We start from the raw sequence: 22,040 nt of genomic DNA on the forward strand, positions 1-22,040 counted from the left end.
CTTCAATAATATAAAGAAGTAAAAGAGTGATCCCCTGTACTTTTCGAAATCATGTTTTATTGATAAACGATGAGGCTGAAACTTTCCTCCCTCTCTGTTGTATTTATTTTCCTTTGGGTATTGGAGATCATTATTGGTAACTTATGCAATAAATGTAAATGAAAGTGTGAAAATATTTATAGTTAATTAATCATTTATGAATGATCATGTGTATATGGTAATGCAAAATGGCAAAAAAATATTGTGTAGAGACCTATACTGTTATTATTCACGAACAACGGTGTCTCTCCTACCTGAATCATTACTATTGCTAATCTGAGAAGATGAAAATGAGCTATTGAAACCAATTTGGGTTGGGTTCACCGTATTGTGGGATCTCGAAACGTAATTTGAGAAATTCAAATTCAAAGCTTTGAATAGTTGTAATGGACGTTGAAGTATACCTTGTGATTTATCATTATAATCAGCTAATTTATCCAAATATTGTACTAACAAATGTTCATCATTGACCAATATAACTAAGTCTTTAGTGACTAATTCAATGACATTGCACCATAAATATGATAATTGCTCCAAACATTTATCATAGTAGTAGTTATTACTTGCCATATCAAACCTAGGCAATTTTAGAAGCATTTCTGTACAACAATCTAAGAATTTTAGCGAATCATGCAAATTATCGACTCTTGGCGGTATATTATCCAGAACGTAGTCTGCCAAACAATTCAAAAACTCCAAGATATAAGGTTTCATTCTTACAAATGCATAATCATTCAATGTGTTGGCGTTATTATCGTAGTAGTTATTTCTCGAATATGGAATACTGTTAACAATATCATCGAATTTCAATTTCAATGAATCCAAATATTTATTTATTTGGAAATTCGTCGACTCCAGAGTAGCATGTATATGAGATTGTATTTGAGGATGCTCATTCATTAAATTCACCACCAAAGACTGTAGTTGTTCTTTATCCATCAATTCAATACCTCTAGTGATAGGTAGCGCTTGGCCAGAAATAGACGAGGACAAACAATCCTTTCTCTTACTATTATTGTTTAAATTTGTATTGGTCCTGCTATTCGAAACAGAAGTCGTAGCTATAATTTTCCTAGTAGGAACCTCAGTCATCTTAGACGCGTTATTCTCCCCATCAGCAGAAGAAGCAGCATCAAACCTCCTCTTCTGTCTTTGTAACTTGTTTGCCACCCTGGCTCCGATAGCATCACCCATAGAACCTTCATCCTTCGACACAAACACAACGTCTCTCGAAACCATCCCCACTTTATCAAGTCTACTTCTATTATCAACAGAGCTGGAAGAATTAAATCCAAAGCTAAAGCCCATGTTACTACCACTCATTTACCAACTATTAAAAACGAAAAAAAATTTTCAAAAAGAAACAGAGATAATTTCCTTAAATGCACCAAAAAAAACCTATCGACACGATATTAGCACCCTGCAACCTGTATCGTCTTCACTGATCGATTCATAAAATACAATAAAATAAACATATAACTATTCAAAACATCTCTTTAATATATGCTATAAATTGACTAATCTCTTTTATATAAGTTAACTTTTTGTGTGTTGGAGAAGAAATCAGAAAAAGCTTGTCAGAGAAGCGCAAAGAGACCCTCAGAAAAGTGAAATACCCTGATCAGGGTAACCACCACCATCACGGTTGCCCAATTTCGAGAACTTTCCTAATCGGGTAATATACATGTTCATGTCATAATCGCTGCCATCGTCGCTATAACCACAGCTACAGCTACGACTACATAAAAGTCTTATTACTCGCAATATGAATAGTCAATTACATCGTTATGTATACTACAGACAATTACAATGCGCTAAACGCTCACTGGGAAAGGTTATCTAGCTTATTTAGTTCACCTTGTATCAGTTTGATGGCTTCTTTACGTCTCAATTTCAATGCAGTCTTCCTCTCTGGGTCACTGATATCCATTAAATCAACGCCATCTAATTCAATCAATAATTTCAATAACATTTCGTTAAAATAATTCTTTTCATACACTTGCTTTTCACTTTTATCAAACGTTTCCAGCAGTTTGTTTATACCATCCCTGTATTCAGTGTTATAAGTACCCAATACTTTCTCGATCTTCTCTTCCAATGTCAATGGTTTCTTAGCCACCTTCATGTTTTGCTTCTTCAATTTCTTCTTCTTCCCCTTCTTGCTCTTGCCAGCAGAGCTGCTCTTTAACAGAAATATAGCAAGCAAAGTAGCTGTCACGCCAGTGATACATAATGTAGCCATCAAATTGTCATTTTGTGTTTTATTTATTAGAGATTTTAAATCTGTATCGAAAAGTTGTTGAAATAAATCCATTTTCTCTTATCAAAGTCACCTGTTACTCTTTCAGCTGAGAGGTTACACAGTGTAGCCTCTTCAACTCACATAACAATACAAAAATATTATCTCTAACCTCCAGGTAACCACACACAGCCTCTTAACTGCAAGATCATTACTACTCTAGCTTTTAGTTCTAGATTTAACAACAAATACCAGATCTATTGTTGAACTCATCTTGTTCAATTTTTCAAACGCACGTTACAATATCTCATCTTGCAAAAAAAAATTTACTATGTAAGACAGGAATAAACCTTTGGCGAACACACTTGGGAAAAATAGAGATATAGAATATTACATCGTGAAGCAGTTACATTATATATTATATTATTTAGTAATCTCTACATAATGCTCACAACAGAAGTACCGTCTTGGAATCTGGTTCTAAAGACCCTGTTTGCATTATTAAACATCCCTTCCTTTAATGATACAACGATAAATTGAGAACCTTTGAACCTTGTCTTGATCAAATGACCAATATTTTGCGTATGACTTAAATCTAACGCTGCATCTACTTCATCTAATATATACATTGGTGCAGGTCGGAATTGTAACAACGCCATGATCAAAGAAAGAGCAATCAATGATCTTTGGCCACCTGAAAGTTCAACCAGACTTTCTTTCCATAGCTTACCTAATTTAATTTTGACTTCAAGACCCTCAGTGATATCTTTACCTTCGCTTGGAACAAGCTTTGCAAAAGAGTTTGGCAGTAGATCCGCAAAAATATTACCAAAATCAACAGTGACCTTTTTCCATGTTTTAATTAAAGTATCTCTTTTATATTCGTTCAATTTTGTTATTGTATCTTGAATCTTAACCTTGTCTTTCTCAATTGTCTTAATCATAGTAATCAAAGCTGCTTCTTTCTTTTCTACGCTCTCAATCATGCTCATGATGTTTGTATTGACTTTGACTTTCATTTTATCAAATCTTACTCTCAATTGTTTGGCACGTTCTCTTTGTTCTTCTAAGTTAATACCTCTATGTTGACCAATTACACCTTCAACAAGTTTATCGTCGTTCAACCACTCATTTTCTTCAATCAATCGTCTAATCAATTCCTCAATATTAGTGGAATCATTTTTGAATTTTTTCAACTCATGTTCAAGCTGTTGCAATTCAATTTCATTATCATTTTTTAACTGGTGTTTAGATTTTAATAACCTCTCTAAATCTTTGGTTTCTTCGTCAATATCAAACAATCTTTTTCTTTCCTTTGTTAAATAAGCTCTCACAGTTTCCAACTTATTTTTTTGTTCTTTGATGGAATCAATTAAACTATCTTCTTCGATTTTTAACTCCTTTAAAGTATCTTCAGCTTGTTTTACCAACTCAGTATTGGTTTCAATATCAGTATTATGTTGTTCTGTTTCCAATTCCAAAGTTTGAAATAATTCTGTCTTGTCATCTAAGTGTCTATCTTTTGTTTCAATTTCCTTTGACAACTTTTCAACTTCAGCTTTAAGCTCTTTCAACTTAGATCCCTTGTCATTATTAAACTCATTCAGATCTTTCGTAATACTTTGAATTTCTTTCTCCAATGCGTTGGAGTTTTCATAACTCGTTTCATTTTCTTTTTCGCAAATAAGTATTTCTTCTTGAATATCTTTATTTCTCTTTAGTACTTGAGAAGCTGGATTTGAACCAAAATTTCTTTTAGAAATTTCCAGTTTATGGTTTAGAAGAGACAATTGGTTTTGCAACTCTTTTGTTTGTTTATATATATCTTCCTGCTCTGATAGTTTTTTTCTTATAGATTTCAATTCATTCTGATAATTATTGATTTTTTCTGTAGATTCATTATATTTTTGAATATCAACAAGGATAGAACTTGTGTTGGTTCTACTACCACCAGATAAAGTTCCTTCTGGGTCATAAACATCACCATCTAAAGTGATACTTCTAGTGCGAATTTTAGGGTTAAATGTAATTTTTTTTGCTGTCTCAGCATCATTACAGATCAAACTGCTGCCAAAAATAAATTGCAATGCTTTAGCGACTTCATCTTCATACCCGATTAAGTTCAACGCCAATTCAACTTTTCCAGGAGCAAGTTGTTTAGCATAATTTAAAGTATTATTATCAATAGTTCTTGCTGAGATTTTATTTAAAGGAATGATCGTAACCCGTTTACGTAATCTACCCTTCTCTAATAACTTAGAAGCAGTTGTTTCATTATCGACGACTACATTGTATAATCTACCACCTGCACATACTTGTAAAGCAGTTGCACTGTCATAGTTTTGTTTATCAATCGTGAATAAACGAGCAGCTACACCTTTAACTGATTTTGGATCAAAATTTGGTTCGGGGTTAGAGTAAGAAAAATCAACGTTAGATACTTTTCTCCTCAAATATTCATTCTCATTATTGAGTTTATATAAAATTTGTTGTATTTCGTTTTCTTTTCTCTTTAACTCGCCAATGAGTTTTGGATCATAACCATAATTAGCTATGTCAGCTTCAAGTTTAGAACAGTTACTTTCACAATCTTTTATATTTTGAATATTTACTTCATTTTCTTTTTCAGCTTGAATTAACTTGGGCTTATTATTTTCTAATTCTTTCCTCAATAAGTCAATTTTCATATTAGATTTCTTGATGGATATCTTGTACCCATTTAAACTTTTCTTAGCTTTCCCAAGTTGAGCTTCATAACCTCCATCTGTTAGACCAGTTGACGAAATGCCTGTGGATAAAGTAGAAAGAAGATCTTCTTTTTTTTTATGCAAGTCTTTAAGTGTATCTAATTGATCGTTTAACGTTTTATAATCTTCTTTAGACTTCTTATACACATCGGCTTTTTTAGCTAGTTCCATAGAAGAATCCTCTATAATTTTTTTATGAATCTGTATTTTGTTGACATTTTCTTTATAATTATCTGAACAAATCTTTAATAAAACATTCAATTTAGAAGTTTCATTAATAATTTCATTTTCTTCCTCCTCAAGTTTCGAAAGATTGCTATTTTTATCCATTTCTGCATTCTTCTTTTTTCTGATCTCTTCAAAATCTTCATTTAAGCTTTCCAATTCTTCAGCTAACTTTGAGATTTGTGAATTTAAGTCTTTTATTTTATTTTCTTTACTTGATAATGTTTCCTTAAATAATTCCTTTTGTGATTTAAGTCTGTGATAATCATATGCGTTGACTACTCTATCAGTTTCTTCCAGATCAGTCTGTGTTTCTTGGAAATCCAAAAAAGTACGTTTTTCCAGTCTTAGTTTTTCCAATTTAGGTTCAATCTCCTCCTTCAATAGGGTTCGATTTTCTTGCAGCTTGGTTTCTTTCTTAGCCATCGTTCTTATGGCCTTTTCTCTTCTATCTTCAAACATCTTTGTTCCTGCTGCTTCTTCAATTAAAGCTAAAATTTCTGTCGGTTTCATATTGAGAACTTTTGTGATTTTACCTTGCATAATCAAAAAATTTGGATTATTTATATTTAATTGTACTGATTGAAATAAATGCAGTACTGATTGTTGTGGTGCTCGGTGACCATTAATCAAATATTTCGATGTACCACCCAATACTATTTGTCTTGTTACTGAAATTGTCAGAGATGTTTCAAAACCAATTGGTGCCTTTGATTTATCAGAATTATCAAACACAATGGTAACACTAGCTTTAGTTACACCAGCTTGACCTCTCTTATAGATCAAATCTTGTAAATTCGATGCTCTGACAGTACTCATCGATGAAATACCCAGTACAAAACATATAGCATCCAGAATGTTCGATTTACCTGAACCGTTAAGACCAGTAATAGCATTAAATTGAGGGTCCCATTCAGATATCACTGTTCTTGTTGCGTATGATTTAAAACCATCGATAATTAATTCTGCGACTTTCATCCGTGTCCACAAGTTTTCGTAGCTGTTGCATCCAACTTTTTTGCTACCAATCACAACTATTAAATTTATCTACCTATTACACAGAAGGATGCTCTTTTGTTGAATGACATTATGGTGGGAACCCATGAATATTACTCATTTCAATTTGCATACAATTTTATAGATTATTATTCATCAATCAGATCAAAAATGTAAACAATCCGCCAAAAATGGATAATATTCAAATCACGTGACATATATTGTTTTACCTTACTTACTTGCTTCATAGAACAAGAACCAGTGCAAAGGTTATATAGAATACTACAACAAGACTCATATATGTAAAGAGAATGCTCTCTGCAATATATATTATGTTACTATATCACAGGTCTTGCTTCCAAAAGGTTTATTATTGACTGTTACATATATCGAATACTGTTGCATTTAGAAACTTGGTTATAATAATTATGAGGAATGCTTACATTATTTTATTTAAATTAAATTATAAAATTTAGAAACCATTTAGATACAAAATAGATATATGAAATGAAATTATATAGGAATAACAATCAAATATTCTAATCTTGAGTCTTTTGAGAACCTCTTAATAGACCGGTTCTTCTAGCGGCAATTAAACCAGCCTTTTGACCAGCAACAGCACCTCTAGAGATAGTAGAAGCCTTACCAATATGTTGATGGTTACCACCACCGTGAGGGTGATCAACTGGATTCATGGCAACACCTCTAGTCTTTGGCCATGAGTTTCTCTTAACCTTGTACTTGTGGAAAGCACGACCAGCCTTTAACAATGGCTTGTCAACTCTACCACCACCGGCGATGACACCGATGACACCTCTGGCATCGGAAGAGATGATCTTCTTAGCACCAGAAGGTAATCTGACTCTAGTTTTGTTGTCATCAGTGTTGTGACCGATAACGATAACGTAGTTACCAGAAGCTCTAGCAATAGCACCTCTGTCACCTGGTCTTTCTTCAACATTGGAAATAATAGTACCTTCTGGGACGGAACCTAATGGTAAAACGTTACCAACATTTAAGGAAGCTTTCTTACCAGCGTAGATGAATTGACCAGTGTGGACACCTTCATTGGCGATGAAGATTTCTTCTCTTAACTTGAACTTGTATGGGTCACGGAAAACAACCTTAGCTAATGGAGCACCTCTACCAGCATCGTGGATGATTTGCTTGACGACACCACGGATGTAACCGTGACGTTCAGCGTAATCTAGAGATCTTAGCTTGGCAGCACCTTGTCTTAATCTGGTGTGAGAGGTGAAGATGGAACCAGCACCCTTTCTTTGGTTACGAATAACTCTACCTAATTAAAATATGTTGGAAATAATATCAATTAAGATTCATTTTCAATAATTTGTTAGTAAAAGCTTTTAAGTATAAAGTAAATTTTATAACAATAGTAAAGTTCATCAAAAGAAGAACACTCATCCAAATATTTTAACTTTAAATTCCACATTCTCTCAATGATATCTACTGTATTTCAGACATAGATATAATATAATAACGTGACGCTTGCAATTGACAGTTTCTTTCTAGAAATATATGTGTATATCGATGTTTCATATCCTCATCGATTCTTTTACACACGTTGATATAATCCTTAATATATCAATCCTCATCCATATCTATAAACAAAGTATAGTTTTAAAGTAAATTATTTAATAGGTGTCCAATTTTCTGCTTTTTAACACTGTTATACGTTTAGACTAATCCAACGTTAGTATGAGTTACATACCCATTGTTTCTTGATGGTTTCTTGCGGTGATCTAGAACTGCACTACAAAAGAACTGTAAGGTTTACAAACTTTTTATGACTATGCAATATATATATCGATTATATCAATCTTTTAACAAATTTGATATCCCGACTATTACGAGTCTTTCTCATGCAATTGGTGCTAAGTTGTTCCAAGATACTGTAACAAATTATGATTTATTCTAAGATGAGGTATGAACCTATCTGTGCAAATTGAATTGAATTGAATAAAACTTCATGAATAACATTAAATTGTATAGTAAGAAAAAGTTTCAGTAATAGAATTATCTTTCAGTAGCTGCACACAAGGTGGTAACTAAATTATTTCAGTATAGAAAGGTCGTTAGGCTGGGAAGTTACTGGTATGAAGATGTGGCAATGGCAATGGCGGGAAGAGATGAGTTTCCTATCCTTAGCGAGGAAGTAAATGTTCTAGACAGAGAAGAATAATATATGTTAGGCAGAGTCTCACTAGCTGGTGGTAGCATAGCTGCCTAAACAAACCTTTACTCATGAACATTTTAGGACTGGAAACCATTCGCGTAGACGGACCAGGCCATATAATTGTTAGCCAGATACCAAAACGAATATACAAAGTTCTTATTGCGGGGCGTTGAAGAAAACTAAAGAAACAAAACGAAAGGTGCGCTCTTTTCAGAGCGAGCAAAGAAATATTTTAAAAAAAACACAAATATTGAAATGTTATGATGTATGGGTGTAAATAGACGACAGAGACAAACAGTCACTAGAACATTTATTGACGGAGTGATTTCCGTGTGTCACAAAATAAAATTATATTTTATTAAAAAGCTTCATCGTAATTTTTAGCAAATTTTTTTAATAATTATATATATATACTATATATCATCTGTACGATACCGCCAACTACTTCCTTCTGGTTTTTTTTATAAATATATATTAACTTATCTAGTTTCTCACAGGCGGCTTATTCATCTGTCTGTTCTTTTCCTTTGTATCAATTGACAGCAATCTCCGACAAGTTAGTATTTTCTTGAGCAGCTGGGACTACCTGTTGTTCGTCAGTCACAGCAACGGTTTCTTGTTGCTCTGGCTGGTTATCATTTTCAGGAGGTTCTACTAGGCCGTTTTGTTCTGCAATTCTTCTAACTTCTTGAATTTTAGAGAGATATGCTGGTTTAACAGTTATCGTTTTATTTAATAACTTTTTCTCAGAGCTCACTTCGGAAATTTTATCAATTGGTTCTGTCGTGCTCAAAGTAATTAAAGCTGCAGTATAGTGACGGTGTATTTGCAAATGTCTTGGTCCCTTTGTTGTTCTAGTTCTAAAAATCCAGATCTCCTGAGGGTTGTAACCCTTAAAATGTTCACGTAAATCTGTGTCAGTAGTATTTTTTGGTAAATATCCACAGTAAACTGTATCAATTGAAGTCGGTTGTGTCACCTTGTAACTTTTTTTTGAGACATCATCTTCTTCTGAACCTTTCTTTTTATTTTCTTCATTATCGTCCTGCTTGTACCTTCTCAAAACAGTCAACCTTCTTTGTTTCCCACCAGATACTTTTTTCTTTGGTTTTAACAAATTATCTGGTTTAAATGGTTTATATAATTTAACTTTAATTTTTCTATTTTTAAACTTCTTATTAGATAGAGCTTCAACCACTTCTTTTGCCTTTTCGACAGTATTGAAGTCAGCGTAGGCAATACCTAGTGGACGCACATGACTAGACAAAAAACCTCTAACGGTATGACTCGGGACAATAACAGAAACAACTTCATATTCTTTCAAAAAATTGAACAATTCATCCTCAGTGGCTGAATAGTCTAAATTACCAATATATATTCTGGGAATTTCTTTATTGTCCGATTCATCAGCGGCAACTACAGTAGCTTCATTTACTAGAACTTCGGTAACACCAACACCTTCATTAACTACTTCTTGGTTAACATTTGTGTTTTCTATGTTTGCTTGACTGCTATTTTCGGCGGAATCAACCATTTTTATTTACTGTATATATGTATATATCTCTTTATTATACCTAAACAATGTATGTTTTGTGAGTTTTTTGCTTAAAAAGATAAATAGCAACTACCAAAGAATATATAATGTGCTTAAAAATAATATAACATAAAGCTAAAGGGGGGGATCAAAACTCTTATAATTAGTTATTTTACTCATATTTATACTTTTTGTTCTCTAAATCTAAAAATTCATTTGTGACACAAAAATATTAATTTTTAAAACTGTAGTTATCCAAGGGCTGCCCTACCTGACACCGACACGGTGATCTTAACAAAAAGTTGTGCTACTATCGAGATAACATACATAATTGCATAAAGATAGTTTAAAATAAGAGCACTTGAGGTTTTAATAGAGTTGACTAAGTTTTATTATTATACTATATAATAAACTTATGATTATTTATATTGATAGAGTTAACTAGAAATAATAAAAAAATATAGATAAAATTTCATAACAAAATATGTTTTAATTAAGAAATCCTACTAAACTTAGTTCTTAGCAGCACGCTTGGCAGCTAAAGCTTTTTGAGTACCATGTAAAGCATGTTTGTGGTTTCTCTTGAATTTTGGATCAACACCCTTTAAAGATGGGTACTTGTAAGTTCTTGGCTTCTTAATACCGTTTCTGTGAGCCTTTTTGGTTTGGTTGTGAGCGGTATGGTTCTTAGATTTAGACATTTTTTCTATAAAAAATATTATGCAGTTTTGTATATCTTATCCTATCTTGCAAAAGAGTATGCGAAGCAAAAAAAAGAGATAAAACAGTATATGTTAGTAAAATTAAATCCCAATAAAAGTGTTAATAAATAGTCAGGTGAGATCTTTCTTCAATAAGAGCAAACAGCTTTAAAAAAGTAGTTAACAATCGATCATACATCACTGATAGAAAATGATTTTCATACAGAATAACTATCAAAATGACCACATTGAAGTCTTCAAAAAAATAAATTCCTTCAATAATTTCTACTTTTAATTCCAATAGTCATTCCTGGTGACATTCGATCCATTTCCGTGCTTCAAATTATCCATTCCTCTATGACACCATTATATGTCCGCTAACTGTATTCATCATGACATGGACACGCACATATATTCTCTCTCATAAATCGATGTATTATTTTTTAAACCAAATCTGCATTATCAAACAAAGAAAACCCAACTTTTATTACATTCTAATAAACAATAATAACGTACATTTACCCTTACTGTGTTGTTTCGGTTTCTTAAAACTACGACAAGATTGAGTTGAATCAAGAACGAATTAGCATACGTTTAAATACCTATTAAATATATATATATTCATATCAAATTTAATATAATGTAAATACAAGTGCATATACTGAAAATTAAACTGTATAACAGCACACTTAAAGCCATTGCAATATTGGCAATTTGGAAAATTCATCATATCAAAGGATGAGTTCATCTTCTGAATTGTAGAGGAACCATAATGATATTTTTCATTAATGCTAATGAGTTCGTTAGTTAGCATGCATGTTGTGTATGTGTGAGTGTGTGGAAAATTTCAGTATTATATCTTACTATGTGCTTGCAATGATCAATTGCGCAATTGTCGCGAGTGCTGCCGTCTCGAGTTCATCGTCAACTTTTCTTGATTTTTGATCTTCTATGAAAAAACGGAAAAATAATGTTTTATTGCAGCGACGCGCGTTTTTTTGATAGACGGGTTTTGAAAATGTCCGGATGTTTGGACAGATGTCTGGGTGCTACAGTCACTCGGAATATCTCCATTCTCACTGGCGTACAATAGTTTATATAAGTAGATAAATAATCAAATATAATTGTATTTCATTATATCGTATGGTTTAAATGAATATAAATAATAAATATAGACATAAACCTCTCTTCTCTGCTGTGCAACATGTTTTACTTTTTAGTGCTTTATGATTTTTACAAGGACAACCACAATTAAAATAAACAGAAACATGTACTGTGAAATCTTCTTTTATTTTATTATATTTTTTTGTTTTAAAAGGGGGGCTTACAAAGTCCGTCAAACTTTTGGTCTTGTTCTTGAATATGTGGAGTGTTGGTTAAAACCTGAAAATATCATTACAATATCGCTTCGGCTAAGTAATTAAAAAAAGAGGTGGAATCTCGACACTGTTCCATAATTGAATCTATTTCAACTTACTGAATAGTCTTGGTGCAATTTGGCTATCGGAGTAATGTTGTAAGTGGAAAAACTCTTCGACACAATCCTCCTTGTAGTCCAAACTGTCGTAGTCAGGCGATTCCTTAGCTTTTTCAACCCTTGCAACACAGTCCAAGTAATGTTTATGAAGCTCTTGACCTTCTGGAGTCTCCAGAGCGGCTTTCCTTAAAGCTTCCATTTGATCACTAGCCTCGTCCTCATCTTCCTCATCCTCATCCTCATCTTCCTCTTCCTCGTCCTCATCGACTTCATCCTCGGCTTTAGCAACAGTAGGAATAAAAGCTTCCTTCAAATCTTCTAAATATTCAGTAACAGAAAACATCCTTAATATCGAGCGACTGATCCTATAGTATTATATGTGTATTTATTTGTAGCAGTTCAACGCACAAACCCAAACTCCGCGACTAATAAATGAATAGATATATGTGTTTGTACAATTTGTTGATCTGTCCCTTATATAGAACCAGACCAGAGCTAAGACCACAACTAGAGTTACAATCGAAGTTTCCAATTGGAACTAGAATGGTTTAAGGTCCATCATCTCTTGCATTACTATTTATTTTACAGACCGTTGGTTGAAACTCTTGTTTTTCAGATTTCTGGAAATTGAGTATCGGGTTCGTCGGTGACATCGGCGCGGACGGGAGGGGGGTGGATAGCAACTAGTCACACAGGCGTGCCCGCGTGTGTGCGCGTGTTTGTGTGCTGCTGGGCACTACTGTCAGGCTGTTTCTCTGGGGAAGCCCCGCAACAGAGAAATCCCCGTACGTCTGTTTAATCACCACCGCAGACAAACAGCCGCAGCACGAGGTATTATGTGCATGGCCAGCAGAGGTCCAGCAGAAAACAGCGCAGGACTGCGCCGTTCTCGATTGTGATTGGTCCGTTCTTTTTCCGGATGTTAGGGTTTAGGATTTAGGGTTTAAGAGCCAGGGTTGTCATGTTATACTATCTATATATGTATATGTGTAGTAGGGCTACTGTTTTATATATCCATAGTAACAATACGACATTACGTTGTTCATATACCGTTTCTTGACTTCTTTTTCTTTGTTCTTTGAGTTCGAGCTTGAATTTACTTCTGTTGCAATTGGGATTTCAGCTGCTCTATGTATTGACATGCTAGTTCGACGGTGGTGGCTTTTGACGGGACTTCTACCGATTGCTTTAAATCTTCGGGGATCAATAGTTTTAATCGGTTCAATGCCAAGTTCAATCTGTTTCTCCTTTCTTGTTCGGCTGCCTTGTGGATGTTTCGCTTAGCGGTTTCGTCGTCATTGGTTCTTACTTTCTTAAGACCACCCATCTTGTTGCCTGAACTGCTGTTCTCGGAGTTATCAGTCATGGAAGACGCTGCCGCGTCTTCCATGTTATTAATTGTTCCTATTAGCTCGTTACTAGCCGTTAGACTGGATGCTTCGTATTGATATGGTTTGATGTCCTTGACTATGTTGTTCATTTGCGATTGCGACAACTGTCTTTTCTTCCACGAGCTCTGCGACATCACTTTTGGCTTTATCACAGGGGACTCTGTGGCCCGTAACGTCTTGACGTATTTCGCAGTGTCGCCGCCCCCGATGCTACTCGTGTCTATATCAATATCATTCTTGTGAGCTTGTTTGGTCTTGTTTTTCCTGGGTTTAATATTATCAATATCCTCATTATTTTCATTATTATTACAATCGTTATCCTCATGGTAGGCATCATCGTTGTCGTATAGCAAGTTCCTGTCTAATATATGATCGTCTTCCTTATCGAATGAGGTAGTCGAATGCGATGGCAGCACCACCTTCGGATAGCCATGTGTGTTGGTCTCATACACATTCTCGTCGTTTTCTTTATTCTGTTCTCCTGCGCTTAGAGACACGCTCATACTACTCACAGGCAACCTAAACATAAGTTCATCCCAAACTTCATGACTATTCGTCACCGAATTGGGGGTGCTGGTGCTGCTATTGCCATTCTTGACAGTCCTCTTATCTCTCTTAGTGTCGGCATGGGAAGCGTTTCTCGGAAGCCCGTTATTCGAGTTCATTAAACTCATACGCGGACTATTTTTGACGACTTTCTTGGATGTGGTGATTGGCGTGATGGCTGGAGAGGTCAGCGGCGAGAAACCTCCAACCATCTGCATTCCACCGCTATTGCTCCCACTCACACTGCCGTTCTTCTTCGTCTCTTTGTTTCCTCTTAAATATGGAGTATTGATCATACCAGTGTTGTCATTAGCGAAAACGACTCCTGAACTGGGTTCGAAAGGGACCATAAAGGGCGAGGCGTTGCTATTGGCACTCATCTTCTTCTTACCATCGTTGGCTGCATTATTTGGATCCAACATTGGCGAAAATATAAAATCTTGTGGCACAGGAGGGTTTGGCAACTGTAATGGTACGTTGGGTTCACCTTCACCGCTCCAATGCCCGACATCAGCACCGCCACTTCCAATGCCTTTATCTAGTATATTATAATCCATCATATTATTGAAACTCTCATCATCTAAATGAATGGACCCCCATGCCTGTTGTAATGCTACATTCGTATGTACTCCAGAGTCATCATTTCCAGCCGCACCGACACCAGAATGAGGATTCCCCTTAATGCCTATATTCGAAGTCATAATATTATCTTGCAAATACGCATCAACTTGGTCAAGTATACTCTGTGATGCTTGCTCAACACCAAAATTCATGTCTTTGTCCTCATCTTCTACCATCATTTAAAACAAAATTTCCCAATAAACCTTTTCTGTTATCTCACTTATATATTTTTCAAAACCAACCCAAAGTGTCCTGTATATATGAATATATAAATATATTCATACACATACATATATACGCACTTTCAGACATATCGAATTGAAAACTTTCAATGATAATTCATACACTCACAAGTTAAACCATTGCAACACAATAATACTCATCCATTGAACTATATTTACATATACTGACTTACTCTATAACTTGCTATTTTCAATATTTAAACATTATTAAAAATTAACCGAACGATTAATTTCATAGAGGTCGATTAAAAACAGATAAGTAACGAAAGTGGAAATTATCGGAAGTTGAGTTTTAATTTGAAGAACAACAGTTTATCAGGACAAGTTGCATTCATTGAATTAGGAAACTATAAAGATTTAGTTACTTTGTAAGGCAAATAAAATGATGCATATCAATGGAAGGATCTCAAAATTTACATAGGTATTGTGTGTGTATGTGTATGTCTCCCTTCCAGATTGATAGCGAATTTTTGAATACCTATTGGTCTTATCCACTGGAGATCGATCTTGCATTGAAATGAATGAATGAATGAAAATAATGAAATGTAACCAATGTGTATTTTAACTCTTTATGGTTTTAAACGTTAATTTTAGGTTTAATGTAAGAGGGTGGAGAGAGAGGGAGAGAGAGTCAAAAAAAATAATAATAAATACAAAAATAATAGTAATATGTGTTTCTAATATACATGGTTCTGTAGAGATTCTATAAATTGTAAGGTTATTATCTTCTTCCCTTCTTGTGCTTTTGTTTTGGTTTATCTGTTCCGTTGATACGTGCTATTTCCTGTTTCGATATCACTAACCCATTTCTTGTCGATCTACCAACACTTTGGATCTTTAATCCACGCTTACGCATACTGTTTCTTTGTCTATCCTTGGTTTTAATACTTGTACCAATTCTTCTCTCGATGTCTTTCTTATATGTTGCATCGATCTTTCTGAACTGGCCCTTCTTCACTTTAGCCAATACAATACCACCATCTTTTGCTTCTTGTTCAAATCTATTGATCTTTGTAACATGCGATTTAACCATACCTTTTCTAATTTGCATCGGGACCTTCTCAAGTTTGCCGATCTTATGAGCGTTACCATTTATTTTGGATAATCGATTCAATCTCATTTCTAAAGTTCTGGCTCTTGCTTTCCCTGTCAACATATCATCTTGAAAAGTAATGTCTTTAGAATGTGTGCTATCCATGTTCTGTAACGTTTGTCTAGCCCCGGAGCCAGCTTCTGTAGTACTGCTTCCAGAATTTAACGAACTCAACAAGTGAGATTCCCTTAAAAACTGTTGCAACTGGAGATCGTTTTCCAAATTTTCTTTTTCTAGTTCTTCATTCTCATCACTATCTTCGTTCTTGTCTAGTTCCTCCATTGCATGCTTTAACTCGGTCTTTTTAACCTGTGTCAATGTCTTACCGCTTCTTACCAGTTTTTGCTCCTTCTTACTTGGTGTGATAAACTGTCCATCTCTAAACGATTCTTGAAACTTGATCACTTTAGGACCCTTTCTCACAACTTCTTTCTTAACTGATTCCACTTCCACTCCTGCTTCCGATTCCGATTCCAATTCCAATTCAGAATCAACACTTTCATCAGATAAATCATTATCACTCTCAGAGTTTCCCAAGTCACTCTCAGAGCCAGATCCCTCTTCTTCAATGTTCTTTGTCTTATCGTCAAACCCCATCGACTCTAACGAACCGAATTGTGCTTCAAATGCTCGCCTTTGAGCTTCTAAGGCCCTGGCATAATCGCCTTCATCCCCGGAGCCACCCATATTTCGTCGATATAGTTTGTGTGGTGGTTAAATAATGGACGTCAAGAGATCATCATAGCATCAAATAACCACTTTTATATACGTTCACATCTTTTGCGATGAGCTTGAGATGACCTTCAAATTTTTACATAACAACCTTCGCACAATAGATCACTAACCACGAAACATACAACTCAAATGCCTTAACATAAGTATATACATATATAAGTGATGAGTGATAATAGTCATTGGTTTTAACAACAGGTTCTTGCTAGGTCTGACGTTCCTGAACTCTCTCAATTACTTTGCTATCAAGCAGATCTCCATCACATTTAAAGTATGACGAAATTTGTTGGCTGCATCGACTTACATAATGGACAAGTGAAACAAATCGTTGGAGCTACTCTCACGCAGAAGGAGTCAGATGTGCCAGTCACCAATTTCGTCTCTAATAAACCATCTTCATATTTCTCAAGACTATACAAGGATAATAATATTGAGGGTTGCCATGTAATTAAATTGGGTCCAAATAATGATACTGCTGCGTTAGAGGCTTTGAAACAGTCGCCTAACTTTTTACAAGTAGGAGGTGGAATTAATGATTCAAATTGTTTAGAATGGTTACAGTATGCAAGCAAAGTGATTGTCACCAGCTGGCTTTTTGACGACAATGGTAAGTTTCTAATGGGGAGATTACAAGAACTGTCCAGTAAATGCGGTGCCGATAGGATCGTAGTCGATCTGAGTTGTAGAAGAACTAGTGATACAAAATGGATTGTTGCAATGAACAAATGGCAAAAATTAACGGATTTAGAATTGAACGAGGAAACATTTATAGAATTGAGTCAATATACTGACGAGTTTCTGATACATGCAGCAGATGTAGAAGGCCTATCTAATGGAATTGATGAGGCTTTGGTGGAAAAATTATACCAATGGACTAAGAACATTGCAAAACCTCTAAAGATTGTATATGCAGGTGGAGCAAAATCCGTTACCGATCTTGATCTTGTTAATAGGCTCAGTAAAGGTAAAGTTGACTTAACTTACGGTAGTTCACTAGATCTATTTGGTGGTAATCTAGTTAAATTTGATGATTGTTGTGCATGGAATAATTCACATAAATAGTTCTGTTGACAAAATAACTAGATCTATTTTATATATTAAATATTACATGAATTTTTATGAGTATTATATTTATATAACAGAAAGGAACTATAAAGGTAGTTTTACATTATTCTTTTTTTGTTTTCCGTATTTTTTTAATTGAATGTTGGTTAAAAGGGTTCATTTCCATCACATATGTGATTCATTACCATGCACCATCGTAACTATTATTATTTCCCGATGCATACGGATCATTTTCAGTTCCATTCATTGTAATATCTTCTCCGTCCATTTCACCATTATTGACGTTGTTGTTTCCAGCATAGTTAACTTTATCTTGGTCCAATCTATTTAATGCTAATAATATTGATGCAACTTTCTTTTGTAGAATGTCAATCCCTCTAACTATGACTTGATCAGATGTCACTGTACCGATGGTTTCAACATTCATGTAGAAAGTATCGGCTTTGGCCTTATAATCAAATTCACTACCTTCGTTAGGAGGATCTTCATATTCACAGTTTTTAGATTGAGGCCATTCTTTTGCGGCATCTTGCTCGTACCAATATTCTGTATGTTTTAATTTATTCCAAGGATCATATTCAAATTCAATGGCAGCTGCAGGGCCCCATTTGGCATGCTCTTTAGCAATACCCTTTTTAGCTATACATGTGAATTTTAGTTCTTGACCTTTCCTTAATTTACAAATCAGAACACCATTACCTTCTTTGTCTTGTATGATTGGATGTCCTATATTACGACCCAATAGATCGGATACAATCACTAAATCTTTCGAGTAAACGTTAGTAGTACTTTCGCTTTCACCCAATGCTTGTAAAGTTAAAACAACAGAACATTTGTCACAATGATCTTCACAGAAACAATCACGACTGTATTCCAATTGCTCTATGTCAGCACTCTGCAGAGGAACCAACCCCAATCTATGAGCAATAAACTCATCTGCCAACACTGTAGTATTACTAATAACTTCAACAGAATCGATAGCTAGGGTAGGGATTTCAGCTATCATAACTCTACGGAATGCGTTGGCCATCGCCAAATCGACATTAGATACAATGAAATCAACATTATCCTTAGTAGCTTCTCTAATTTTCACTTGTGGACCTTCGTCACTCATGGTTATTCAATTAATAAGAAACGTAAATCCAGTCAATATATCTATTTATAACCTTTAAACCAAATGTAAAGCGGCAAACAATTAAAAAAAAAACCAGAAGAAGATGTGTTTTTACAGAACTAACTAACTACCTCCAACAACAATAAACACACACACTCCAGTTAAACAGTAATGTATATTTGCTGAACTTGACGATTCACTTTTTAATGCTAGTTCAACACTGACTATAAGTACAAGTTTCTATTCAGTTGATATCATTTATAATATTGCTTTGTAATTTTTGTCATGTTTTGAAATTTTATCTTCAACTTATATCTAAGAAATCATAATAAACGATGTTCAACTGTATAACTTTAACGATTTCGTTAAAGGTAGATATAGATATATATCTACAAGTACGTAGAAGCATATCTTGATTTATGTTTAAGCAATGATGGGTTGCCTGTTACTGCACATCTACCAGTTAGTTTCTTGACAATGCTTTATTATATTGACGATTGAACTTGTTGTATTTCGGGACATTATTTAAGAGCAAAACAGCGAAATATATTCATACAATGGCAGAAAGTAAGCTTGCTTCCAATATAGATAGTGGTAATGGTTCCAATGTACCACAAGAGACACTGAAAGTTCCCGATGTGAGATTAGAACAATCTTTTAATAATGCGTTGCAAAAAGAAGCTGAGAAGCAAAGAGTAGCTAAATTGAAGAAAGAAGGTTTAGATGATTCGAAGATTTTACAAATACAAAAAAATGAACCTGCAACAGTTACCAAATACATTGTATGGAAAGTGATCTTGAGAGATATGATCTTGATGCCTTTTATACAGGGTGCTCTCTTTACTGGGTTACTTATGGCCGTTAAACCATGGTTAAGAGGTGTTGTTGGCAATGGAAGAAGATTTGGGTCATATATATATAAACTTGTTTTAGGTAAAGATTTAGTTAAACCAAAAGACCATTAATAAATATAAAACATTATTACTTATTTGTTTATTTGCGGATCATGTATTAAATACACTACATATTTAATAAACTATATATATATATACAAGAAAATTATATACTTCTCTGTTTTTGAACTTGTTTTTTTGACATTATTCGTTGAAGTTCATTTTGAAATATTTAATATTATAATGAATATTTCGTTATCTCTAGGTAAATTGCCTTGATCCACCACGAACAAATTCTAGAATCTTCCAACCTTCTGTCTCATCATCATCGATATTATCTGGATCTCTCGTAAAGACCATTGCGTAGGAGCTCATCATGATATTGGATTCGTCACCAGCGCCTAGTTCTCCAGTTTTCACTTTACGATATAAATGCAATTCTTGTGCTCTACAACCGACAACCAGGACTGGAATGTCCTGTGGAGCCAGTAGTTTGGCACTTACAATATCAACACCCCTGATATCCAAGATTCTGCCGTCTGTAAACAATTGTTGTTTTCTTAGTTCCTTTTGTTGAGCTGCATAGACATTGAATGGAGCTTCACTGAACCATTTCTTAAGAACAACCTCATCACCTTTAACATAAGCTTCAAGTACTTCAGGAATGATATAATCTCTTAGATGTTTAGTGAATGCAGCATTAGAGAAAGTTGGATCCATTAACTTGAATTGAGAATAAACTCTTGAAGATTCAGTCTCAGCGAAAAACCCACTAATCTTATTTGAAATGGTTCTCAATACAACAATCAAAGGATTTTCATTCTCATCCCATACTCTAACTTTGAAACTTTTCATAGTCTTACCTACAACTGTTTTTTCTTTAAAATCGTCTATCTTCTTACCAAATGATTCCTTTGATTCGACATTCGTAGCCACAATAGCAGTCCCCGCCTCTTCGTTACTCTTGGTAGCTCTTACCCTTTTACCGGAAGCCAAATCAGCTTCTCTCTTTTTTCTTCTTTGTTCTTTGGAAATGAAACCACCATAACGTGAACTTTCACCATCATCAATTACTTCTGAAACTTCTTTATACACTTGTGTTTGTCTTACCGGTTCGAAACTTTCATCAATTTTTTTGGCACCTTGACTGACCACTTTTCTGGTACTCTTACCAATTTCAGAATCCCACGTTTTCTTTGCGAGATCTTCAACAGTCTCACCAGTTTTTTTCAAAGTTTTGCTAACGATAGTAGACGATTGTTGTGCTTTAACATATGCTTCTTTAGCCTTTTTATACGCCTCACTTTGACCTAACCTACCAGATGCATCTTGCAGTGTCTTAATATTATCTTGTAATTCTTGCGATTTCTCCCATTCTTTCTTGAAAGTTTCTCTAAAAATTTGAATAGGCGTCTTGCCGCCACCATTTCTTAACACAGTACTAGTTGAAAAATAAGCGACATTATGTCCTAATAGAAGATTGGTCCTCTTAGTCAAAATACTCCTCGACATATTGTTATTCACGCAAAATTTTTATTCTATTGTATTATATCTATCAATGACGCCAATCAAAAAAAAAACAATTACAGATCCAAATATAACGACAAAACCAAAAAAAATTATAAAAAGAGGCCTTGTATTTCCCTTTGCTTAATTTTAATCTACTCCCTAACTCTCTTAAATCGTATCTAGATATGCTTTACCGATATAATAAAATGTATGATATTAACATTTATTACATTGAGTTAATGTTATATATATATTATCTTTTCCATAATGAAGCATTTCAATTTTGAAATGCTTCAATTTTCCAAAAAAGTTGTGTTACCCGGACTTCCATTATTTTAATTAAAAACGTGATTCTCTTATTTGTTACACAAAAACGTTTTATTAAGTTATTTTGATTAACCGCCCAAACCTTATATTAAATACCACGATTTAATTATATATATAAGAGAGAGAACTAGAGAAGATAGTTCGATTGGACTTGGATGAGAAGAAGATATTCAATAAACTAAAGGAAGAAACCAGAGAGTGTATATATTTTGTGGATGTTTTGTAGACTGCGTTAAATGAGAGTCTATTTATTAGTATAACATAGTTTTTTTTATTATAAAATTTGTTTGTTTTTTTTACTTTGGATTGAGCTAGATTGGTTTTTGGATGATTAAATAAGACGTTCCTTCTA

The 22,040-nt window shown here is 34.3% G+C and overlaps 13 protein-coding genes across 13 annotated transcripts; 2 read left to right on the top strand and 11 right to left on the bottom strand.

Annotated features, from left to right (window-relative positions):
* Positions 1-264: 264 nt before the first annotated feature.
* STS1 (Sts1p) lies at positions 265-1,362 on the bottom strand (the record flags this gene model as incomplete). The annotated part of the gene is made up of 1 exon (XM_003684978.1): positions 265-1,362. One exon carries the CDS (start codon positions 1,360-1,362, stop codon positions 265-267), a length of 1,098 nt encoding a protein of 365 aa, XP_003685026.1.
* A 499-nt stretch (positions 1,363-1,861) lies between these two features.
* Positions 1,862-2,353, bottom strand: SNL1 (Snl1p; the record flags this gene model as incomplete). The annotated part of the gene is made up of 1 exon (XM_003684979.1): positions 1,862-2,353. The coding sequence occupies one exon, from the start codon at positions 2,351-2,353 to the stop codon at positions 1,862-1,864; it is 492 nt and encodes a 163-aa protein (XP_003685027.1).
* Positions 2,354-2,715: 362 nt separating this feature from the next.
* Positions 2,716-6,228, bottom strand: SMC2 (condensin subunit SMC2; the record flags this gene model as incomplete). The annotated part of the gene is made up of 1 exon (XM_003684980.1): positions 2,716-6,228. One exon carries the CDS (start codon positions 6,226-6,228, stop codon positions 2,716-2,718), a length of 3,513 nt encoding a protein of 1,170 aa, XP_003685028.1.
* Positions 6,229-6,785: 557 nt separating this feature from the next.
* On the bottom strand, positions 6,786-7,982 carry TPHA0C04445 (60S ribosomal protein uL2; the record flags this gene model as incomplete). The annotated part of the gene is made up of 2 exons (XM_003684981.1): positions 6,786-7,546; positions 7,979-7,982. The coding sequence occupies 2 exons, from the start codon at positions 7,980-7,982 to the stop codon at positions 6,786-6,788; spliced, it is 765 nt and encodes a 254-aa protein (XP_003685029.1).
* A 993-nt stretch (positions 7,983-8,975) lies between these two features.
* RRT5 (Rrt5p) lies at positions 8,976-9,977 on the bottom strand (the record flags this gene model as incomplete). Its single annotated transcript, XM_003684982.1, has 1 exon — positions 8,976-9,977. One exon carries the CDS (start codon positions 9,975-9,977, stop codon positions 8,976-8,978), a length of 1,002 nt encoding a protein of 333 aa, XP_003685030.1.
* Positions 9,978-10,489: 512 nt separating this feature from the next.
* RPL29 (60S ribosomal protein eL29) lies at positions 10,490-10,678 on the bottom strand (the record flags this gene model as incomplete). Its single annotated transcript, XM_003684983.1, has 1 exon — positions 10,490-10,678. One exon carries the CDS (start codon positions 10,676-10,678, stop codon positions 10,490-10,492), a length of 189 nt encoding a protein of 62 aa, XP_003685031.1.
* Positions 10,679-12,141: 1,463 nt separating this feature from the next.
* On the bottom strand, positions 12,142-12,498 carry QCR6 (ubiquinol--cytochrome-c reductase subunit 6; the record flags this gene model as incomplete). Its single annotated transcript, XM_003684984.1, has 1 exon — positions 12,142-12,498. One exon carries the CDS (start codon positions 12,496-12,498, stop codon positions 12,142-12,144), a length of 357 nt encoding a protein of 118 aa, XP_003685032.1.
* A 753-nt stretch (positions 12,499-13,251) lies between these two features.
* PHO4 (phosphate-sensing transcription factor PHO4) lies at positions 13,252-14,892 on the bottom strand (the record flags this gene model as incomplete). Its single annotated transcript, XM_003684985.1, has 1 exon — positions 13,252-14,892. One exon carries the CDS (start codon positions 14,890-14,892, stop codon positions 13,252-13,254), a length of 1,641 nt encoding a protein of 546 aa, XP_003685033.1.
* Positions 14,893-15,676: 784 nt separating this feature from the next.
* Positions 15,677-16,735, bottom strand: FAF1 (Faf1p; the record flags this gene model as incomplete). Its single annotated transcript, XM_003684986.1, has 1 exon — positions 15,677-16,735. The coding sequence occupies one exon, from the start codon at positions 16,733-16,735 to the stop codon at positions 15,677-15,679; it is 1,059 nt and encodes a 352-aa protein (XP_003685034.1).
* Positions 16,736-17,053: 318 nt separating this feature from the next.
* Positions 17,054-17,842, top strand: HIS6 (1-(5-phosphoribosyl)-5- ((5-phosphoribosylamino)methylideneamino)imidazole-4-carboxamide isomerase HIS6; the record flags this gene model as incomplete). Its single annotated transcript, XM_003684987.1, has 1 exon — positions 17,054-17,842. The coding sequence occupies one exon, from the start codon at positions 17,054-17,056 to the stop codon at positions 17,840-17,842; it is 789 nt and encodes a 262-aa protein (XP_003685035.1).
* A 184-nt stretch (positions 17,843-18,026) lies between these two features.
* Positions 18,027-18,959, bottom strand: RPB3 (DNA-directed RNA polymerase II core subunit RPB3; the record flags this gene model as incomplete). Its single annotated transcript, XM_003684988.1, has 1 exon — positions 18,027-18,959. The coding sequence occupies one exon, from the start codon at positions 18,957-18,959 to the stop codon at positions 18,027-18,029; it is 933 nt and encodes a 310-aa protein (XP_003685036.1).
* Positions 18,960-19,516: 557 nt separating this feature from the next.
* TPHA0C04520 (uncharacterized protein) lies at positions 19,517-19,924 on the top strand (the record flags this gene model as incomplete). Its single annotated transcript, XM_003684989.1, has 1 exon — positions 19,517-19,924. One exon carries the CDS (start codon positions 19,517-19,519, stop codon positions 19,922-19,924), a length of 408 nt encoding a protein of 135 aa, XP_003685037.1.
* Positions 19,925-20,113: 189 nt separating this feature from the next.
* TIM44 (protein translocase subunit TIM44) lies at positions 20,114-21,364 on the bottom strand (the record flags this gene model as incomplete). The annotated part of the gene is made up of 1 exon (XM_003684990.1): positions 20,114-21,364. The coding sequence occupies one exon, from the start codon at positions 21,362-21,364 to the stop codon at positions 20,114-20,116; it is 1,251 nt and encodes a 416-aa protein (XP_003685038.1).
* Between the last annotated feature and the right edge of the window lie 676 nt (positions 21,365-22,040).

This window comes from Tetrapisispora phaffii, chromosome 3 (assembly GCF_000236905.1).
Source record: "Tetrapisispora phaffii CBS 4417 chromosome 3, complete genome".
Classification (NCBI taxonomy): Eukaryota; Fungi; Ascomycota; class Saccharomycetes; order Saccharomycetales; family Saccharomycetaceae; genus Tetrapisispora; species Tetrapisispora phaffii.